This window comes from Crocodylus porosus, unplaced genomic scaffold (genome assembly GCF_001723895.1).
Source record: "Crocodylus porosus isolate Cpor-Errol unplaced genomic scaffold, CroPor_comp1, whole genome shotgun sequence".
NCBI classification, from domain to species: domain Eukaryota; kingdom Metazoa; phylum Chordata; order Crocodylia; family Crocodylidae; genus Crocodylus; species Crocodylus porosus.
This window is the reverse complement of record NW_017728886.1, coordinates 61,604,170-61,627,471: the sequence shown is the minus strand read 5'-3', so window position 1 is coordinate 61,627,471 and position 23,302 is coordinate 61,604,170. Positions and strand designations below refer to the sequence as shown.

The 23,302-nt window shown below is 43.7% G+C and overlaps 1 protein-coding gene across 1 annotated transcript in view; it reads left to right on the top strand.

Annotated features, from left to right (window-relative positions):
• Nucleotides 1–4,011, top strand: part of TRIL (TLR4 interactor with leucine rich repeats) — a 5,605-nt gene extending 1,594 nt beyond the window's left edge. The window contains exon 2 of the mRNA XM_019532625.1: nt 6–4,011. Within this exon, the coding sequence (XP_019388170.1) occupies nt 6–736 (731 nt within the window). The 3' untranslated portion in view covers nt 737–4,011. The remainder of the gene's footprint in view (nt 1–5) is intronic.
• Nucleotides 4,012–23,302: the final 19,291 nt, after the last annotated feature.

Sequence of the window (23,302 nt, the reverse complement as noted above, 5' to 3'; positions counted from 1 at the left end):
TCCGCCCGCCGCCCCGCTCGTCTCCGACCCCTGCGACTTCAACAAGCGCTTCCTGCGCAACCTGTCGGTGGAGGCGGTGGGCGCCAGCGCCGCCTCGCTGCGCTGGGCAGTGCGGCCGCACCGCAGCCCGCGCCTGCTGGGCCCCGCGCGCTTCCGCCTCCTCTTCGACCGCTTCGGCGCTTCCGCGCCCTTCCCGCGCTTCGTGGAGCTGCCCGAGCGCAGCGAGCCGGCCGCCACGCTGCGGGACCTGCGACCCGACACGCCCTACTTGGTGTGTGTCGAGGCCGTGCTGGGCGGCCGCGCCTGCCCAGTGGCGCCGCGGGACCGCTGCGCCGGCCTCGTCACGCTGCCCGACAGCGGCGCGGCGGCCGGGCCGGACGCGCAGCTGCTCACGCTGGTGCTGCTGGCGCTCAACGCGCTGCTGCTGGTGGCGGCGCTGGCGGCCTGGGCCTCGCGCCTCGTGCGCAGGAAGGTGCTGGGGCGGCGGCGGCGAAAGGCGGCGCCCGTCCACGTGCGTCACGTCTACTCCACGCGCCGCCCGCTGCGCTCCACTGGCACCGGCGTCTCCGCCGACTTCTCCGGCTTCCAGGCGCCGCGCCCGAGCCGCAGCGCCGCCGCCGCCTGCGCGCTCAGCGAGGCCGACCTCATGGACTTCCCCTGCGAGCGCTTCCTCGACAGCGGCGGCGTTAGCGCCCGCCACGGCGACGAGCACCTGCTGCAGCGCTTCGCCGACTGAAGCCGGGACTACCGCTCCCAGCTGGCCCTTCACCGGCCCCTCGGTGCCGCGGAGCCTGCTGGGAGCTGTAGTTCGGGGAGGAGGAGAAGGGGGGAATAACCTTGTGTGGGTTGCAGCCACGTGGGAGCTCCCTGCACCTCCACTTGGGGGAGTGGAACGCGAGGCCGCGGCGGGGTCCGTTGGGTTCCGCTCCCAGCCGCCTGGGGGCTCCTCCCTCCTGCCGGGGGGGGGCATGTAGCCTGGCACAGCCCCTCTGCTGTCATCTCTTCGGAAACCTTATGTTTGTGAGGGGCCCTCTAGAATAACCACTAACCCAGCGATTCCTGAACTTGGACACATTGCATACCACTAATTTAATACCAGACAACCTTAAGTACCACCAGCATGTTTTTCAGTTCAACCTTAGGTACCACCAGCAACTCTTTGGCATTATAATACATCTGTTAACGCCTACCACTGACAGGTTGACTGTGTACCACTGGTAATACCTGTGCCATGGATTGGGAACCGCTGCACTAACCTAATCCTGCCTTTTAAGACAACTGTCAAGAAGAGCAAGCCTACTGGAGCCAATACAGGCATGGGGGTGGGGTGTCTTCTCTCCAACCTGGAGCCATCAGTGAATGTGGTATCTTTTAGGACGTCTCTTTGGAATAGGTTGAGATGGGCCAAGCTGACAAGTATCTGGTCCAATAACTTGGAATAAAAACTGTGGTTTCCAACAAACTTTTGTTTAATACATCAGCACTGAGGTTGGAGCATGAATGTTTTAAAACAGCACTAAAATGGACCTGGGAGAGAAATGGGAAGAGTTTGAAACCAATTGTTTTAATGCAGAACATTTGGGGAGGGAGGAGAGGATGGAAGATGAGGTTGTGGGGGGGGAGATACTTTTTTTTTTTTACACAGAAAGCAGTAATGCAACTGGGTAGTTCTATAGGAATATATTGCTTACACCACTAGGGAAAACGTACAAGTTGTGTAACACGTTTACAGTGAATTCTTTTTAAATTAGTACTGCTTGGTACTTGTACACTTTAATATGTGTGTTAGTTCTCTGGGTACATGGGCAGTAGACCACAGACTATCAAATGCTCCATCTTCGTAGTTATGGGAGTGGATGCAAAGGTGACGTGTCGATTGACAGATGGTGTAGATGTGCTAATAATAGATAGAGGGTATTTCAGAAATGTGAAACAACCTTATATCAAGAAATCATTCTTTTTTTAGCTTTGCTGTATTAAAATTAGAAGCTTTTTTTTACATATTTGTACCTCACTGTGAAATCACAAGTTTTTGTATGTTATTCTGGGTTTCATAATGTCTTTCTCTGCTAATTGGGTAACGATAAAGTGAAACTGTAATCTTGAGTTACTCTCCTGCAGTAGCATGTGGTCAGTTCTTTTATTTGAATTTGTTTTGTTGTCAGAGCAGCATTCATCATTTTAAGATCAACTGTTACCTTGTTTCTTGGATTTTTACTTCCCTAAGCATATACAAAGTGTAGCTTTGTTACTATTAAATATTATGGTTTAGTTTGCATTAATAAACTTTTTGTGTGGTCTAGAAATGAGATGATTAAAAAGGTCCTAACTGTGGTGATGCTTATGCAGATATTTTTTTGAGGGAGTTCAGTATATGGCTGAGAACACTGCTACTTCTGGAACCTCAAGTGAACTCAAAGAAACTGAATAGTAAGGAGGATTAATAATGAAATATGGAAGCATTCATCTCAATGTAATGGGTTCCAGTTCAACCTATGATGGTGAATAGAAGTTTCTTAGAGTCTCCACAGAAGTTCAGCAGCCTCCAGTGATGTGAGGTAGTCTTTATTGATTCAGTTTCTAAGGAACAAGTGTTTACAAAAGGCAGCGTAATAACTGGTACTCTGGTTGAGAGTCTAGTGACTGAAAATAAGTCTTTAATCCCCTATATAGAGTTTCTCCACATTAGAGTCCAAATACACTGGTGAGTGAGTATAGGGATAGTTTGTCTTAACCTTTACCTATTATGCAGTGGGGAGATTTCAAAGTGAAATCCTGGCCCCTTTGAAGTCTATAGCAAAACTATAGACTTAGTGTCCCATTTTGAATCCTCTGTGCCCACCAAGGGCCATATCTTGCACTCAATATAAGAGAAAATTCCATCAAAATCAGTGAGATTTTTGATACAGGATTGAATAGAATGTGCATTGAAAGAACACAGAACCAGTCTTTAAAAAAATCATTAAAAGTCAAAAATTCTAGGCTATGTTATTTCTAAGCAGGTAGTGTAGTATGAAGGCTGTATATGGCCATCAGTGGAACAACACAGTTATTGCTAGAAGTTACTGGAGATCATTGAATACCATTAAACTGTATATCACACTGACCTTAGCTCTATCACTGGATATTCTTCCAATGGGAGATGCGTAAATGCTGTACATGGTTATAATAGATTATTTCAATAAAACCATTTTCTAAAAGGAAAATCAGTGTCTTAAGATTGATCTGAAAATGATATAGCGTGAAACAAATGGTTTATTTTCATTATTTGTAACTTTTATACTAACAAAGGCTGTAACTATGTTAAGGTAGGCCTTTATGTAAAGCCACTGAGGGCCACAGAAGGTACAGCGGAAGAGAATGGGTTTGTAAACATAAATGAGGGCCTAATTCAGTCTGTAAAACCTATAATCTGAAAAGTCAGGTCTGTCGATACAGAAAAAAGATGGAAGCCTATTGGAAGTTAAAAATGTGGGAAGAGGATAAATGACACTGAATTAAATATTAGAATGAATAAAGTAACAAAACTCTGTAATTTCTATGAATATATGTAATCTGATTATTGTAGAATTTAGTGAAAGGCAGTGTGTTGCATACATTATGTCTTGTTTGTGATGGTTTGTGGTGCCAGGATCTTTTTTCCTGTCATCAGTAACTACTTAAGACTTCCGAACACATGTTGGGCTTTCTCATGCATTAAATAGAACTCACTAATTTGTGCCAGTGCTTAATTTTCCTTGTGTGTTGCATTTCTGTATCTTAATGATACTTTCAATATTTGATAATCTGCAGTGATTTCCTCATCAATTCAGATTTAAAGGGGCTCCACTGTGTCGACAAATGGCTTGAAACAGTATGTACAATGGGAGGCAGAAGTAAGCTGAGAGCTGGTCAAGGGTTTTAATATTTAAATAGAAAAAGGGTTGATTGGTGTTTAAAATCGTGTTGGTGTTTTCAAAAAGAGAATGCTAGGAGACATTGCTAAATAAAAATAATTACTGTTTATATATGGTGACTTTGCTCAGGAGCTATTTTGTTATTGAAATGTCACTCATGTCACACTGCCCCAAGGGGACTGTGCAGAGAGCTCATCTCTTCACCAGGAAATATCCTGATTGGAGCATCTATGGCTAAGGAAGGCTAGTTCTCTAGGCTAGTTCTCTAGCCTTGTAATAATAGCTGGAAAAATAGTATAAGGTCAAAGCTTCCCTTTTCTTTGATACCTATATACAATGGAGCTAAGGTGGGAAAGAGAACTGGACACACTTACCTTTACCATTGCAATAGCTCAGGCTCTGACTCGCCCTGTAATTGAATATATTAAGACACAGCCGGTTTTCGAATCTGAGAGAAGTGAAAGGAAGCGTATGGTTAGGGCAGCTCTAGGCAACTGGAAGTTCTGGAAAAGTGCTTACTTTTTCCTCATTAATTTGGATTGAGCAGCTTTCAACCTGTGCCAACTCTGTAGTAGAAAACAGTTCACTGAAAGTTGCTAGCATCCATCTGCAATGACATTATAAATGTGCAGCAAAACAAACATCCCGTTAATTATTTTAACGTCTTATTTTTGTGGATTTTGTACGTTTCCAGTCTGGGTGAATTAATTGCAAAATGGTTGCATGTAATGAGGCTCACTTCTTGCATTTGGGACACATTTCATGTTTAGATTTATACTTGTAAATGCTTCTCATGTATTTATATATTTCAACCTGTTTGTATATCTTGTAAATTTTTATTTATCTTAGCATGGTAAAATTGCACCTTCCATTCACATTAGCAGAGGTCTATCTGAAATTTGCCCGTCATGTTCACCCAAAGATTTTTAAACCCCCCACTCCCACACACACATCTTTGAGAGGAACAAAAGGCATTTTCATCTGCCCACTACTTTGTCAAAGTAGGTGTTGAAGTGCAGAAGTTGACAAATTTACTAACTTCCTGACTAAGGTCAAATCCTTTAAATGTAAATATACTTCCAAACCCACAGAAATCTGTTCTAGGGCACAAAAGCCATGACATCTGGGCATCCATCATACAAAAGTAATGTTTCGCCCCCCGCCCCAAGACATGGCATTAGGGTTGTTTGTTTTTTTACATTTTTTGTTTTTGTTTTACAGGATGGTCATTGACTTGTCTTCCATTTTATTCTGTGTCCAAAAGGCTAGTTAAAATGTCAGATGGAAAGCTAAGTATGGGTTAAGAGCCGCTGAGTAGTCAGTGGAGCTGCATTTGCTTAGAATTTCTGAAAATCCGATCCCATATTTAGATGACGAATTATGGGTTATGGCTTCGTTGGAGGCACTCAACTTTAAACATTTTTCTTTGAGTTACCAGAGGCTTTCAGATGCATAGGCTCCTTTTTTTGGCAGCTCCTTAACTTCCAGAATGATGCAAGGCATTTCCTATTCTTCATGGAGTGGTGGAATTCTGTATGTACAGTTCAGTGGTTGCTACTTTTATTGTTTTTCATTGTTTTAATTTTCAATGAAAAACGATCCTACTTGTATAATCCCACACACAAAACTGTTTATGTTGAGGTAAAAGTTGTTAGATACAACTTTATCCCAAACCTAGATTGGCTACAATATGGTTTCTGTACTATTTAGGAAATCTCATGGGAATGGGTGATCTGTTAGTGAGTGTGCTGTGTAGAGTAAATCTGTTCATGCATGATGTGTAATATAGGCTGAGTTCAAGGATACTTGGCTTTACATGATGAAAGTGGAGATATATGGGCTGATTGGGGTAGACAGTATGTTTAATTACTTTAATTGCTTGTTTTGTTGCTTTTATGGTTTGTTGGCAACCAGAGTTGACACAGACAATGTTCAGCAACTTCCTGGGATTCCTTATTTATGGTACTAGTGCATAGCTGTTCTCTTTGATAAGCCTTATTCCTCCCTTTCTCTCCTTTTCACAGTTGCAGAGCCAGCTGTCCCTCTTCCCCTTTCTTGTCTCCCTGAATCCACTTTTTCATATATCAGACTTTTTCCTTCTCTACGGTTGTCAGTTTTGGAACTCTTCCTCTCTCACTTGGTTCTGGGTTATTGTACTTTGCAAATCCTTATCCTTATCCAGAAGACAGACTGGGTTCTTCTGTGTGAAAAATAGATCATAAGGCAACTGAGGAGCCTACTTAATACAAAACTTATTTTTATTAGGAACAAAGCACAAGAGACAAAGAATCTTAAGACAACAAAGGGTTCATATTCAAGTCTCTTACAAAAAGCTCACTGTTCATTTTGTGGTAATTTAGGTCTAATTCTTCAAACAACTTCAGGGGGGTCCTGGATCTCAGTCTAGTTGAGACTGAACAACTATCTCTATTGCCTGAGTCACAAAAGAGGGTCCCTTAATCCTGTCACACTTCTTTAGTTCTGTGCTCTTGGACCTTTTCCCGTTCAGGTGCAAATCAGTTTTGTAGATCGTCTAGAAAAAGGACAGAATCCTCAGAGCTCCATCATCGTCTCTTAACAACTCTTAAGTGTTGAGATGTAGCCATTTTGAACCATTTTCTCCTCCTTACTAACTTTCCAGACAGTACCCTATTGAGCTAAACTTGTGTGTTCATATAGTAAGCATCCCCAAAATAATGCCATTGTACAATAATGTTATTTCTGTTCGTTTCTCAATCTGTTGCACTCCTTGACAAAGATCTGTTGTCTTCCATCATACTCCACATAAACCCACTTCCCTTCCTGGCCTCCAGCGTTCCTTCTTTCATAGAGCTCTTTTTCTCCTCCCTGCAAGACCTCACTTCTCAGCGCACAGCTGGGATTACTCCATGTCCTTCAGTAACCCTTCACCTTTGCTCCACAACATACTTCCTTCTACATCTCCTACTTCTTGCTACATTTACTTTTTAAACATTGATGTCTGCATTGTTAGTCTTGCAGTGATGCTTGGAAAATTGCTGTAATAGCCTTAGTGCCCTTTAGGAAGCAACATTTTTTAGTTGTAATGCTGAAACATACTATTCCTCCCTGTGCTCTGTTCATGTCAACAAATAGCGAGCTTACAAATAGTGAACCTCCGTGACTCTTAGTGTTCTTTGCTTTTCTGCATAGTGCTAACTCATCTTTTCCAAAGACACCTCTTATGCCTGTCTCAGAGAGATACTTCCAAAGAACAAATATTTCACATCAGAAATGGGCTAAGTGATATATATTTTTTCTGAGGAAAGAGACCATTTAGACTGCTCCATGATGATTTTATTGTCCACCCATTTAAAATTTCTTAAAGTTAATGTCACTGAATAAAATAGATGGTCTTGGAAAACAGGCAGCTGAAGTATAATTAAGACTATTTATAATACGTAGTACTAGCAAACAATTTAGACTGTAGGAGTGGAGCAGACAAATACATGATGTAGCTGTTTATATTTTAAATTCAACTGTTACTCTTAGCGAGATTACTCATCAGTATAAGTACATTAGGCCACATTCATCCTTGAGGTAGTGCTATTGACTTCAAAATAGAATTAGCTTTTGCTCATTTCATAAAGACTGAGTTTAGCCCATTCTTCTTAATTCCCTGCTTTAGTTACAGGGTAAGTGTTGTGCATTAAGAAGGAATGATAGTGTGCTTTAAAATGAGCATGATAAACTACAAGCCATTTTTTTTTCCCTGTAATTGAGAGGATATGCTCTCATTTGTGGCAGAGTATGTGAAATTAATTAGTCCTGGAAATTTTTCATCCTTGATTCAACTAGGTCTATTATACATCTTGGATTATCATATGGAAAATGAAGCTACCAAAAGGAAACATCTGCTTGTATCCCTGTGACTGGACATTTATGTAGTTTAGCAACATGCCTGCTTAAAGCTGCTGCCTATTGTATACAGAGCTCAGAGCTGGAGTTAAAACCAAAAGAACACTTGAGGTGACCGTATGTACTGGATTAAACAAAGCAGGAAAATAGTTGGCAATAACATTTCCTTTATTAGGTCATGGGAAATGGCAAAATGGAGCAACAGATAACAGCAAAAACATGCTAATGCAATTTCACGAACTCGAGTTCTCTCTTGACTGCTGGATTCTTTTAGATGTCAACTGGTGAGAGAGCCAGGTATCGTTTCAAAGTTGGGCATTTCTTTAACTATAGCTCTATCTAGAGTCCTGTGTTAGGGAGCCTGCCAAGCAAGAGAAGAGCAAAGGGTTAGTAAACAGTCCAAGGGGAAACATTTTTGCTTCTCTTTTCCCCTGTACGTTTTGCACACTATACGTTTTGCTGAGTCATAAAATATCTTCTCTTGGCCAGTGTTTTTTTTTTTGTATTTGCCTTCAAAGAGAAAGTTTTAAAGTATAGACAGTATGTCAGCTCATTGTTTCCTAATGAAGTGTATTGGTTGCAGAGCTCCCCATGTTGGGTTAATTTATGGTTTTCTCTTCGGTGTTGGCACGTGATTTGGTACGTGAGGAGCATGAGAGCTCTGCTGCCTGTATCCTCAGCTCACACTGCTCTCATATTGTTGGGCCTGCTGGTAAAGTTAGCTGATCAGTGATCTGCTTGTTTGTGTTAAAAGTGCCAACTAATAGCAGTATTCCCAACTGCATTGGGCTAAGTGTGGAGTAGGAAGTAAAAGTACCTAGTGTTAGGAAAGCTGCTGTTAAGCACTCCTTAAAGAAAGGGGAGAGAAGAAAGGGAAGAGCAAAAACAGTACCCCGATATCACCATTCTCTCTCAAGACCACAGGGTACTCTCTTTGCTATTCCCTTTCTTTAAGGAGTTATCAACAGCAGCTTTCCTAACACTAGACATTCTTCAGTGCATCTTATTGGTCACCCTTGATTTTGACCCAGGCCTTGATGTATACCTGGTGCTTAGTATTGTTGCTGCTGATAATCTAACAAGTCAAAAATAGCTGTAAAAGATCAGTATTATTTTTTAACTGCTTAAATGTACAAGCAGCCTGTGTAACTGGGTGAAAAGTATGCTGTCCCAGAGGCAAGTCCTAGGATAACCCTTAGCAAGTCCATGAATGTGGACTTTCCATGCATTCTAGCAGCTTATATACATGCCTTTCCCTTGTGGGTATAATAGGTTTACAACATGGCTCTGGAGCTTGTGGTATGGTACTTCTAGCGCATAATAATACACACAGATTTTGCATGGGATTTTAAAATAAATTACTCTTAACTTCAGTAATATGAGAAGAACACAGATGTAGACAAAAATAATAAACCCTGCCTGAGTATCTCTGGACTTGGTTTACTTTGTATTTAAGTGACTCTTGTCTGGGTTGCCTAGGACTTTTCTTACAGTGCAAGGCTTAGCGGCCTACCCTAGCTGACCTAGACCTAGACATGCTCTTGTCCTTAGCTGGTCCTGCAGTTGAACTGGAAACTGCTGTTGCAAAACTATCATTTCTTCTTGCCCAAACCTTCCTGTATGCTCTACAAGTTAGTTTTATATGCCCCCCTACTGACACCAGGTTTTTTTTGTTCTGTTTGGTATTCCAGCACCCTTGCAGAGAGATGGGAGAAAAGGTTCTTCTAGGCTTCAGCCAGCTCATTTCCCAAGATGTTTTGATTTGAATAGGTCATCCATAAGTTTATTTACTGGCTGTACACCCTGGTTTGGCTGTCATGCCAGGCCCTATCAGACAATAAGTATTCTACATACAAGGACATTACATGAGGCAGTAATTCTATGATAATGTCATTGCTTCAATAACAATTCATACATTATGCATAGATTTCCTCAAATCATTACAACATGAAAATACCTTAAAACTGGAAGGGGCTGTGCTGTCCTACCTATGCTGAGGTTTAACCACTATGGTAATTTTTGTGTGTATTGCAGGGGTTTGCTTATCCCAGTGAGATAAGACATGGAACAACAGGATGACCATCTTTATTATACTAAAAAAAGCAGCAGGAGAAACAGTACAGAATAGCACCACTTGCCATGCAAAACACATATATGTATCTATACGACTAAATTCCCACGTGTTCATGCAGTACAACACACTTCCCCCATAAATAATGTACTCCTAAGTACTTGGGCCTGGTATGATTTGACTTTGGCTACCCAATTCAGGGGTTGGGAGTTGTCTCACTGTTTTGGCTTTTCTTGGGTTACTTCAGCAGTTCCCTTTAGACATATAAGTCTTCCAGAAAGTTTTGGAAAATTTCTGGTGCAACATGGACTCCAAATTGTAGGCACTTGGTTTGGAATGCTTCTTTGCAAGTAATGATCATTTTATGCATCTTTTGATCATCCACAAGGAGCTGCTTTGCATCAAATCCACTACAAGCAAAAACCTTCCTTCAAGCAAGAATGGGAAGGAGCTGTTTTATGGCTGGAAATTGGTATGGATTTTTCTGTAGTGCTTTGTTTGTCATTTATTATTATTATGTAGTCAGCATGTATTGGAACGTTACTGTTTGACTTCATGACAAATGTAATGAAAGTGGATTATGATGCATTTATGACTGTTTCTTGGACACCTTATTCTATAAAATAATCTCTATTGAACTTTGAACAAAGGGTAAATGTCTAGGGGGGCTACCCAACTCAAGGTGGCAGTTGGCTGATTTTTGCAGGGAGATGTGGGGCCTGTTGCTATTTTTGTGGGCTGATCACAGCAGGGCCTCCAGGTTTCTGATTGGTTGAGGGGCCCCAGTGATCTCACTCCTAGCCACTGATTGGCTGAGGGTTGTTTGCTATATGGACCTACCCCTCATCACAGATTGGCTGCAAGGGCTGTTTATCATGTGGCCCTGCCTTTCACTGCTGATTGGTGGAGAGGGTGGGGCCACACAAAAGCAGTCCTCCCAGTCAAGCAGTGACGAAGAATAGGGGTGGCAGTCATCTTGGACTCCCCTTTATCCTAGCAGTCCCATGTCCCCCCTCCCTCCTCCTCTCTGCCAGGCTGTGAGTCTAGGCCATAGCATTGTGAGGACTGCTGGCTGTCTCTGGGGAGTCTGCATTTTACTCTTAGTAAGTTGGGGTTTTTCCCCCTGTGGATTTCATGGACATTACCTGCTTTTGCAGGTAATGCCAGATTTTGCAATTTCTGTTTTCTAGTAGGTCCCTCCTAGAGGTGGAAAAATATATTGGTCCTATATTGGATTGGCACCAATATAAAGAAAATTGTCTATATCAGATATCAGCCTGATGTGGCCAATTAATTTAGCTGATAAATGCCCATGCTTGCGCACAGCTGCAGTACAGCACACAGGCAGCGAGAAGCACAGCCCAGCAGCTTGGAAAGCTATGTGTAGCTGGTAAGTCTGTTGTGGTGGAAGGGGAGGGGAGAGAGAAGGAACATGGGGGGGGGAGATCAAGGACCCCCGCAGTGAGGGAGGGAGTGGGGCTGGGGTGGGTGCTGCCCAGGTGGGTGGATGGAGGACAGAACCGCAGCTTGTCCAGGAGGTGTGGGGAGGGGGAGGCTCCCACTGATAGTCTGGGAGGGCACGGGTCCACCCCCAGATCTCCATGGGGCAGGGCTGGGCGAGCTGCAGCTGGGGCCAGGGGCCATGCTGCACTTGGGATGAGCAGCGGCAGCCCTGAAAGAGGGCTATGGTGGGGGGGGCTGCAGCCACCCCAAATTTTGCTGTAGCCCCCTCCCAGCACCTACCTTAAGTGCAGCGCAGCATGGCCACCAGCCCCAGCCTGCAGCTACTGCTCACACGGCCCACCCTGTGCATATCCTGGGATCCACGCCCCACCCTTTCCATGCCTTCCCAGATGAGCGGAGGGAGCTGCAGTGGGAGCTGCCGGCTGAGTGGTACGTAGCGGCAGGAGCTGCAGCTCCATTCTGTGCCTGCCTCGTCCCAGCCCCACGCCCTCCCTCACTGCAGGGGCATTGATCTGCCCCCCCATGCTCCTTCCCTCCTCCCTCCCCTTTCACCATAACAGACTTACCAGCTGCACACAGCTGTATTGGAAATCAGATCGGTAGTGGCCAATGTGTCTCCTTAAAAATTAGTTACAGTATTGGCCCCCAAAATCTCTATCGGTGCACCCCTAGTCCCTGCTAGTGAAACATGACAAGATTTTATTTGAATCCGTGCCATAGTTGGATTCAGCATAAAGGGAACAGCCAGAAATTTGTTACATCTAGCCCTTTTCCACAAACTTTTCTGAATATCTTTAGGACAGATGTGTCAAAATCACCCAGCCCCCAGGATCCATTGGACCCAGTCAGTGAGGAGGTGAGTGGCAGCAGCACAAAGGTTAATGCTGCTATCACTCACCCCACTGTCACTCACTCCCTGCTGTAAGCAAGTCTCCCACTTGTCTCCCCCTTTTCCCAGGGGGCCAGATGATACAGCTCCACAGGCTAGATATTTGACACCCAATTTTAGGACATCTTGAAGGTATTCATTGCAGTGCTGTAAACTCCTGTTAATTTGATGTCTGATATCCTGAACTGTTCTCTACCTAGTAAGCTTACTCCCTGTCCTTTGGCTGTTGTATAGGAAGAAGACTGCATAAGCCTTAGTGCCTCAACAATACCATCAATCATACACATCCCAGAATCATGAATTGTGCCCCATATGGTGGAACTGGACTTAAAAAAAGGTTTTTTGGGGGGTTGCCCTAGTTCATATGTTTCTTTACAACCATGAGGGCTAGCACCTTTTATTTTAAAAGAAAACAAAATCTAATAGTCTTACATAACCCAGGACTTCAAGGAATGAATCTTCTAAGGCAGGGGTGTCAAACTTAAGGGTCACGGGCCAGTCTGCAAGCCAGACTGGGACTAGCCCCACTGTGCAGTGCCAGTGGCACCAGGTCCAGCCTGCACACAGTGCATGTTGACCCTGGAGTTTGCTATGCATGCAGCACATGGGGCTGGCATGGGGTACATGCTGTCTGTGGTACACATGGTGGACCTGTCACTGCAAATGGCACAAGGAGTCCAGGGCACAGGTTGCACACAGCACCCCAGACCAGCTGCAGTGCTGGGTCCGGCCCGAATGCTGTGGACAGTGCTTGTTCTGTTCCAGCCTCATATGCTATGTGCATAGCAAACCTCGAGGCTGGTGTGTGCAGTGTGCAGGGCTGGACTGGCAGCTTGTAGTACAGGGGGCCGGCATGGGGCAGCATACAACACTCCACTAGCCTGGCCCTTCCTGCTGGTTTCAGCATAGCCAAATCCAGACTGGCCCTACAGCCAGCATTCGGGGCCAGCCTAGTGGGGTGCATCGCATGTGTATGTGCCTTAAAACTGCCCCTTCTCCCTGGTGCTGCCTGAAGGGCATGTGTTGCTGAGTTCAGCCCACACATTACATGCAGTTCATGTGGCTGGGTCCAGTATGTGGGGTTGGTTCAGCAACTCGTGGGCCAGACCATACGGCTCCTCCTCACACCACAACCAGCCCATGGGTTATATGTCTGATACCCCCGTTTTAAGAAAAACACCACTATACTGTGCGATTTACAATAAAGTTATGAGAACTGACAATTTCTGTTTTACAGAAGGTGAGGAGTGGAGCAACTTTTTGGATGAGGAAAGATCTTGACTTGAATCTTAAGAATTTCAAAATCTGGTCAAAATGGTCAACATTTGGGATCTTTTCCCACCACATGTAGCATGCTGACTTAATTTCATGGGATTTCATGCAGACATAGAAGTCTTTCTGCGTACTGTAAATTTTAGAATTGGCTTAGATAATTTACTTTTCTTTTGTCAGTATCTTATGCTGTATATTTAATTTTACTAAGAACTTGTGAATAACAAGTTTTGTAAGTGGAGGCCAGGAAAAAGTGACCAGTTGCACTAGATTAAAAAAATACATATATCTTCAAGGGAATTAACCTTCTAAAGTAATTTTACATGTACATTTGTGCTTCAGTTAAAAAGTTAGCTGTCTAGAAAAATCATGTTCAAACATAAAACATTTGAGGTAACTTAATAGTTGGCACTTAAAGTAACTACAATTGGATGTTCAATTCAAACCAGATGTTAATTTTTTGCAAGGAGAACTTTCTGTTGTCAGGGGAGAAAAAAACATTCAAGGTTATGGAGCAGACATTTCTTACTGCAGTTGATTAGAACAAATTACCAAGAGCTGCACTTCAGATTTGAAATGCTAAGGTGTTTATGATCTCAGGCCCTAACAATTAAAGAACACAAAAATGAAGGGACTGAAAGTATACATACAGTGAGCAGTAAAACTGCAAGAATGCTCGTGGATCCTAAACAGCTGGATTTCATTCAAACTTAAAAGTTTAATAGCATAAGCTTGCACATCTTCTTTTCCACTTCAGAGGATCATCTGCCAGATGGGGAAGTTCTAACTCCCTATAGCAAGTCCTGCACTGTACAACTTTTGTGACAAAATTAAGGAACTGATGTGCACGAGCAGAACTTGTGGCTTTAAAGTAGAGTAGGATAAACACCTTTCAGAGAAAAAAGTAGCTTGGTGTAATGGAAACAGAATGGATAAAATATCCAATATCAATAGTTAGTCTTCAAAAAATTATATTTACCTCATTTTATATACACCCTGATCAGTCTGATGCCATGCTGAGAGTTAGTCTGTGTTCTTAGAGACAACTGCTTCTATTATTGAGATTGCGTTTTTTGGATCTTCAAATACAATAAAAAGTTACTTGCTATTTGTTCTATTGACCTATAGCGGTCCTGTTGCCATGTTATCTTAGTATTTAAAATTAATCATCTCTCCAGTGCCCTGACTAAGTTCTGGAAATAATTTTGGTGAGGGAAAGAGCAGGGGTCAGGTATTTATTCTGGACAGGGGATTCTGCTTTGGAGTTGAAGTAAATCTTTGTTGACCTGCCCTTCACTAACAACACTAATTAAATAGAGTGACTATCGTTAATTATAATCCTGTCCTCAAACAGAAGCCAAATTGCATAAGATGCATCTTATGCACTCATGTTCTGGAATTCAACCAATTTTTGCTCTACTGACTCCAGAGAAGAGAGTGCTGTTTCTGTCCCTAGAGAGTCCAAGCAGGACTGATTGCAAGGAAGACTCTCCCAGCCAATTTAAGCTGCTGAGAAGGGATATAGGACTAAACAAAGATTTCAGATAACCAACTCCTATAAAGTGTCAGTATTTGAAGATTACCACTGATGTTCAGGAATGAATAGGAAGTGAATGGATGGCTTTTATCACAGGCGGGCTCAGAGCAGCCTGCTTCTCTCAGGGCAGTATATTCCATAATAAAGCTAAGGTCTGCCAGTGTCTGAAGACCTGATTCGTATCCACACCTAAAAGTCTGTTGCTTATGCTCACTGGCCTGTCTTGGGGAGTGATGCTGGATCCAGTACTGCAATGAGAAGGCAGCAGCTCCTGTTACAACAGTTAATCAGCTGCTAATCTAATCAGGCTGCTAATCAGATCTGTGTGTTGCTAATCAAATCATTCTCTAGCTCAAGTGTTGTTTCCTAGTGTGGTAGCTTTTTCTGGAGTGAGCCTAGTTGGAGGGAGTAACTTGAGTGTACTGAATTAAGCTAACTGCTGTGATGTCAAGGCTTTAGAAATCTAATATTAATAAAGCAATATTTGTGAAGCATCTATATGTGCTTTGGGGACCAGTGCCCTGTATCCTCCAAGATGCTAGCTGTCTTCAATTCCCATTCACCCTGGTCAAGATGAATAAGGCTTGACAAATGTGTGTGATTGTGCTGTAGAACAGATTTGGCCTGTTTTATAGAGTACAAGATATGGGCAAGATTCATGTCTACTTTGCTTTGATGTTTTAATAGTGTATTTGCTCAGTTTGTAGGTAAACAGATGCCCTTTTAACTGTTAGTTCTGAGGCTCAAGTGAACTCTGGTGATGAAAGCAGAGTCCTTTCTGGATCATGTATCTCCAGTAACAAGGATAATAATTACCCTTCAGCACAGGTATAAAAGAATTTGAAAACAGTGTAAAACACAGGTGTAAATGAAAGCATTACTTTTCTTACCATCTCACTGAAACTTTTTTATGGGTGATGGTCTACGTGGGATGGACCCAGTTTAGGTATCAGGTCCCAAAGTGAATTTGCAGGGCTAACTCCCTGCCACCCTACCCTCATTTGCCAGATAGCTTCCTCAAGAACCTTTCCAATGCTGTTTTCAGTCTCTTTTCAGTTTAAACCTATTTTAAGTTACTAGATCCAGTCTGTGGTGATAATGTTTGTATGATACAGCATCTCTTTTAGTGATCTGTGACTTCCTTGTAGATCTCCAATGCATTATACATGAATAAAATATTTTTTTCTTTAGTTACCATTACAACACTGGCCCCTGGTGGAACACTAAAATATTAATGCAATGATCTCTAGCTCTTCATTGTACACGAGTTCAATATTTGTTCATTGCTGTTTCACTTCATCATTTCTGTGAAAGGCTATGGCTTTGTCAGTTTCGACTTTCTATCCAAAGAAAACTAGTGCCACCAAGTGGTTTTGGGAATTATGGCATGCATTGGAGCAAATTCTAAATTATCTTTCTTATAAATTGTCTTTTGTTTAGTGTTATGTGCTATTATCTATTATTAGCTATTATCCTTATCACAGGCCCTGGTTTTCATGGGGGACTTCAATCACCCTGACAGCTGCTGGGAGAAAATACAGCAGTACACAGGCAATCCAGAAGTTTTGGGAGAGTGTTAGGGACAATTTCCTGGTGCAGTGTTAGAGAGGCCAGCTAGGGGCTGTGTTCTTCTTGACCTGCTGCTCACAAATAGGGAAAAATTGGTAGAGAATGTAGTACTGGATGGCAACTGGGGAAGCAGCAACCATGAGGTGACTAAGGATGGAAGGAAGGAGATCAGCAAAGTAAGGATGCTGGACTTCAGAAAAGCAGACTTAAACTCACTCAGGGAACTCATCGGTAGGAACTCACTGGAGTCTGAGGAGGAAAGGAATCCAGGACAGCTGGTTGTACTTTAAAGACACCTTACTGAGGGTGCAGGAATGAACCATCCCAATGTGCAGGACGACTTGCAAGTATGGCAGAAGACCAGCTTGGCTTAGCAGGGAACTCTTCAGTGATCTTAAAACCAAAAAGGAGCTTACAAGAACTAGAAACTTGGACAAATGTCTAGGGAGGAGTATAAGAGTATTGCTAGGGCATTTGGTATGAAATCAGGAAGCCCAAAGCACAACTGGAGCTGCAGCTAGCAAGGAATGTGAAAGGTAAGAAGAAGGGATTCTATAAGTATGTCAGCAACAAGAGGAAGATCAGGGAAAATGTGGGACTCTTACTGAATGGGGAAGGCAACCTAGTGACAGATGATGCAGAAAAAGCTTAAGTACTTAATACCTTTTTTACCTCGGTCTTCACAGGCAAGGTCAGCACCTGGCAGCACAGTTTGCAGAGGTGAGCGGCCAACAGGGGTGGAAGAACTAGAGGTGCACCAATATATTGGTCCACTTTGTATCGGCACCAATAAAAAAAAATTGACATTATCAGCAATTGGCTACTTTTGGCCAATGTGGCTGATAATGTCACTGATAAATGCTGTGTGTATGCATGTGACCAGGAATTCAGTTCGGCAACTTGGAGAGCAGCCTTCTACCAGTAAATCTGTGGGAGGGAAGGGGAGTAGGGGGAGCAGATAAGGGGGTGGGAGGAGGGACCTGCTTCATGATCTTTCCAGGGACTGAGGTGAGACTGGTTAGCCTCACCTCAGTCCCTGGAAGGATCATGGAACAGGTGCTCAAGGAATCCATTTCTAAGCACTTGGAGAAGAAGGTGATTAGAAAGAGTCAGCATGGATTCACCAAGGGCAAGCCATGCCTGATCAACCTGATTGTCTTCTACACTGAGATGACTGGCTCTGTGAATGTGGGGAGAGCAGTGAACATGATATACCTTGACATTAGTAAGGCTTTTAAAACAGTCTTCCACAACATTCTTACAAGTAAGCTAAGGAAGTATGGGTTGGATGAATGGACTGTAAGTGGATAGAAAACTGGTTGTATCATCAGGCTCAAAGGGTAATAATCAATGGCTCTATGTCTAGTTGACAGCTGGTATCAAGTGGAGTGGCCCAGGTGTCACTCCTGGGGCTGGCTTTGTTTAATATCTTTGTCAATGACCAGGAAGATGGGATAGAGTGCACCCTCAGCAAGTTTGCAGATGACACCAGGTTGGAGGGATTAGTAGATATGATGGAGGGTAGGGCTAGAATTCAGAGAGATCTGGACTAATAGGAGGACTGGACCAAAATAAATCTCACGAGGTTTAATAAGGACAAGTGCAATCCTGCACTTAGGATGGAACAGTCCCATGTACTGGTACAGGCTGGGGACTGACTGGCTAAGCAGCAGCTCTGCAGAAAAGAACCTGGGTGTTACAGTGGACAATAAGCTGAATATGAGCCAACAGTGTGACCTTGTTGCAGAGAAGGCTAACAGTATAGCTAACAGTATAACAGTGGGCTGCATTAGTCAGAGCACTGGCAGCAGATTGAAGGAAAGGATTATTTCCCCCTGTTCAGCGTTTATGAGGCTACAGCTGAAGTACTGTGTCCACTACAGAAAAGATGTGGACAAATTAGAAAGAGTCCATATGGCAGGGCACTGTTGGGTGCCTGCTTATAGCAGGCCCTGTGGTGCCTGCCACTCAAACAGCCTAAGTAAGCAGCAGAGGCAGCCTGCAGGTGGCTGCACTCCCCAATCAGGAGTCACATGGCCAGCAGGAGACTGTCTGATTGGGGAAGAGGGCTCAGCTTCTAGCCATAAAAGCAGGCTTGAGCAGGAAAGCCAGCAGCAGTTGGTACAAGTAACCAGAGACAGAACATCACCTGGCTGGAGCTCAGGGACATCTGAAAGACAGGGTAGGAAATATTGGGGATAGCAGGATGTTCCTGGTCCTGGGGAATGACCTAAAACTACACCCTGCTGGGGTTGGATGGTGTGGTGGCACTTCATCTGGCAGGGCAGCTTCCAGGAAATGCCACACCTGTGCCTCCCCAGTGAAGGGTGAGTATGGAACGCCAGAAAGCCTCAGCCCCCTCTGCCTTGTGGGTTACCTAAGGGAGCACACCCTGACAAAAAAGCACAGATATCCAGACCCATTGCATGGGGCCTGAGGCAGGGTCTACCTGAGGCCCAAAGGGACATAATGCCCACAAGGGTCCAGGTAAGTTGACAGATGCCTGAGGCCTGAACAGCCATAGGCTGAATTAATGGGTCCCAGGTAAGCACAGGAGGAACACAAATTGTTAGATGCCTGAGGCCCAGAGGCCCCACTGACGGGGCAGAGTTGTAGGGATCAAGCAGCTGTGTAGAGTAGGGCCTGAAGATAATCTGAAGGGCTGTACATCACATGAGTTGACTGGAGTAGCAGCAGCCAGCAGTTGTGTAGAGTAGAGTCTAAGATGGTCTGAAGGACTACATAGAAGCTGACCAGTACAGTTGGAGTAGAACAGCTGATGATGCCTGAAGCCTAATTTAGACCATAGGCCAGAGTGGCCCAAAAAGGAGCTGGGGGAGTAATGGAAAATTTGGATGCCATCTGTGAGGCATGGGACAGGGTAAAGGGGAGGGCTGGAGCTGTGTAATATGCCCTTGGCATTGGGCTTTAAAATGGGCAGCCTCCTGCTTTAAAATAAACAACTTATTGTTTACATCAAGCCATGGCAGAAGATTGCAGATGGGCAGACTGTCCAGACAGGGAGGATGGCTCTGATAGTTACCCTGCTACAGTCCAGCGGAGGACAAAAAAAAAATGGTTAGGGAGTTGGGGCACAGGAGAAACTGAGAAAACTGGACTTATTTAGTCTATAGAAGAGAAGGCTGAGAAGGAATTTAATAGCATCCTTCAACCACCTTAAGGAGGGGTTTGGAAGAGGATGGAGCTAAACTGTTCTCAATGGTGGCAGATGACAGAACCAGAGGCACCAATACACATACTGCTCTGACGTGTACTAATTAGCATGCGTTAGACCACACTCAATTAATCAAGTCTGCTAGAACATGCTAATTAGCACACTCATGTAGCCTTGGTGTCACATATATTCAGCATCTCTATGCATCAAAATGGTGGAGGGGGTGCTTTAACTAAAGCTCATTGAACAATCTTTAGTTAAAGCACCCTCACCACCTTTTTGAAGTGCCAGGTGCTGAATACATAAGATGCTGCAGGTGCTTTAATTAGAGTGGTTCCTGAGAGCTGCTCTAATTGAAGTGCCCCCACCTCCTTATCCCAGAGCACATATAAAGACGCCCAAGGAACAATGATATCAAGTTGCAACAGGGGAAGTTTAGGTTAGATATTAGTGTGCCCATCTCAGTTTGAAAATCCATTTGCACGCTGCCTTAGCGCGGGCGCCTGATGATAGACATGGGGAGGCTTTGTGTAACCTCTGGTAGAGGCCTCAGTCTCCCCAGGGAGTTTCCCAGAACTTGCCTGCCATGACTTTGGATGTAACTTCAGTGGTAGGGTCTCCTGTTGGAGGTTCCTTGAGGTTAGATGTTCCTCCCAACGAATATTTGTGGGTTGCCTGATGTCAGCAGCTTGCCTCAGATCTTGATGGTCTTTATGCTTTCTCAGGTACCAGGTCGTATTTCCACGTTACTGACGGGCTTTTGGGTCTGTAACAGGGAACCCTAGCCCTGTCACCAGAAGACGGGTCCACCCCTTTAAGACCAGAACCTTCTGGGCATAGCATGCTGGTAAGGAAGGGGTTAAATGCTGGGCCTGGCCAGCTAGTCAGCTGATCAGAAGGGGCAGGCCAGGACTATAAAAACCCTGGGCAGAGCGGCAGTTGGGGGCCAGCAGCTGAGGGGGAAGGAGTACATCGCAGACCTCCATAGAAAGGCTTGGTGAATGGCTCAGAGGCTGGAGGAGGGGAACTGCGGAAGCCATGGAGAGACGGCAGCCACCCCAGAATAAGGATGGTAGCCAACAGTGGGGAGCTGAAGCATGAGCCCTATGTAAATGTAAGCTGGCATGCTGCTTTCCTTAATCACATTTTTTGGTGGTAGTTATTGCCCATGGATGGGACTGTTTATTTTTCTTTTGGTTACTGAATAACACCAGTGGTTTGGGTGAGGCTATTAGGGGAAGGAGGAGGCCTCATTTGGGGGCACACTACAAAGTGGGGACCCCGGCACCAGTGAGGGCATGGCTTTTGGAGGCACAGACCCCAGTGCCAAAAGGGCATGGCTTTTGGGGGTATACAGGCCCTGGTGCCAGCAAGGGCACAGGATTTTGGGGTGCACTGACCCCAATGCCAGCAGGGGCAATCTTCAAAGGGTGGGGTGGTCTGGTGCACCTGGTAGCAATTCTATTATTTTTGTCTTTTGTGGACTGGGGTGGCGTAAGTTCGGGGCCGTTCCCTGGATTTGAGCTTGCGGCCCCCTGGCTGTGGACAGGCCTCTGAGCCAGGGAGGCCTGAGCACCAGATTGGAGCAGGAAAGAGGACCACGAGCCACAAGACCCCGGAAATGTCTAGAGCCTCAGAGTCAAAACCTGTGTGGTGGGTTTAACCGGGAAGCCTAATGTCACCTGCCGGCTTCAGCTGTATATGAGCAAAGCTAACAAACCGTGTGGGCTTCTTCCCTTGGCATTGTCCCATAGGCGTCTGGTAACCTAGAGCAGGTGGATATTTTTTGATTTCGGGGTCCCTCCTCTGAATTTGTGTTCTTCCTGTGCTTGTACCCCTGGGACAATTAGGATAAATTTTCTCACTAGGAGGGTAGTGAATCACTTGAAAAAAAAATCACAACCTCTCTGGATAACCTGTTCATCTCTGGTAGTGAAGAATGCATGAGAATGTTGTCAAAAGTATTATACCTGAAACAGACTAGATTCTCATCAGCTGATGTTTCTTTAGTGATGAAATCGAAGGTAGAAGAATAGAGAGTGTTACAGAGTTATTGTAGGTGTGAATGAGTTGCTCGTATTTAGAGATGAGCCAGGCCCTTAGTTTTGGCCCTGTGGGTATTCTTACAGAATTCAATATTTTCACATGCTTGCACTTGTATGCTTGGGATTCTTATGGATTTCTGTAGTCTATTCAGGATAAAATATTATTATTGTTTCTGCCAATGAATACAGTTTTCCAAAAGGTTTTTTATATGATTTTTTTTTTTTAAAGAGAAGTCAGAATATTATGCTTTGTTTTCCCAGATTTCTGCTAAAAGCCTTGAATTGAGAGGAGAAATGTATTTATGGATTTTATGGCACATAAATAAGAATTACAAAAAAGTGAATAAAAGCTTTACAAGCAACTTGAGACTTGGAGAGAGAGAAATACTCAGGTGTTGTAGCTGTCACATTTCATCAACTGCAATATTCTCTTTTTTGTTTTATTTGGCGGAGAGAGTTCCTCATTGTGTAGGGAAAATTGTTACTTTAACTCCTGAAATCTGACACTTTTTCTTCCCTTTTAAATAGAATAGCTATGTGGGACTTAGATCAGAAGAAAGACCAAGTTTTTAAAATGATAGTATAGACTCAAATTTCAGCTCAGAATTGAGTTTTGAAAGTTGTTTTTTTCAGGTCCTAATGCTAAAGTGTTTTCTTGGGGGTTTTTTGTTTTTTTTTAAGTTTCCAGTAAAAATTTAAATTCATTACCTGATTGTACCAGTGCATATGAACTAGTGAAATAATGGAAATAATATCAAACAGAGCATTCTATTTTTCAAGCTAATTTGAATGTATATGGAAAAATTATGAATGATGAAGTATACAAAATACATGATATATTAAGCATACTTTCCACTGTCTGAATTTTTCTTGGTATCATACAAAAGAAATCCATTAGACCTATTTTATTTCAACAGCACTGTCATTATTTTGCACTCTAAATGTGAAAACATTCAAGACTGAACGCTGGAGAACACACAGCAGGGCGGTGGACTAGATGATCTAATAGGGTTTTTCCATCTCTAACTTTTAATGACTTTACGATACATTTTTTCTTAAATATTTAACTTTAGTCTTGCTCCCAGGCTGTCACTAGGGAGTTGTTGTGCAGTTGTGGAAGATGCATTGCATTTCAGCAGGTCATTAGTTCTTTTTTTTTTTATTGCAGTGGTTGCCTTCAAATACATTCTGCTATTTTGAATTTAATATTGATTTCCCATCTCATTAGAAAACAGGTTGCAGAGCCCAGGCAGGAGGGAAGGGTGGTGGTGGCACATCCATTGAGCCAATGTAGGAGGTATTTGAAGACATTTTTCTGTAGATACTTTGTGAAACCACTTCATTATGCACTGTAGATTTTATTTTATCTATATTTTAATTGTATAAGCTAGGGGTAGCAGACATAGGGCCTGTGGGCTAGATCTAGTCCACAAAGCCACTGTCTTTGGCCTGCAGGGCTACCAATGGGCCACCAGAAGTTAGGGGAGAGTGTGGCCTACCACAGAATT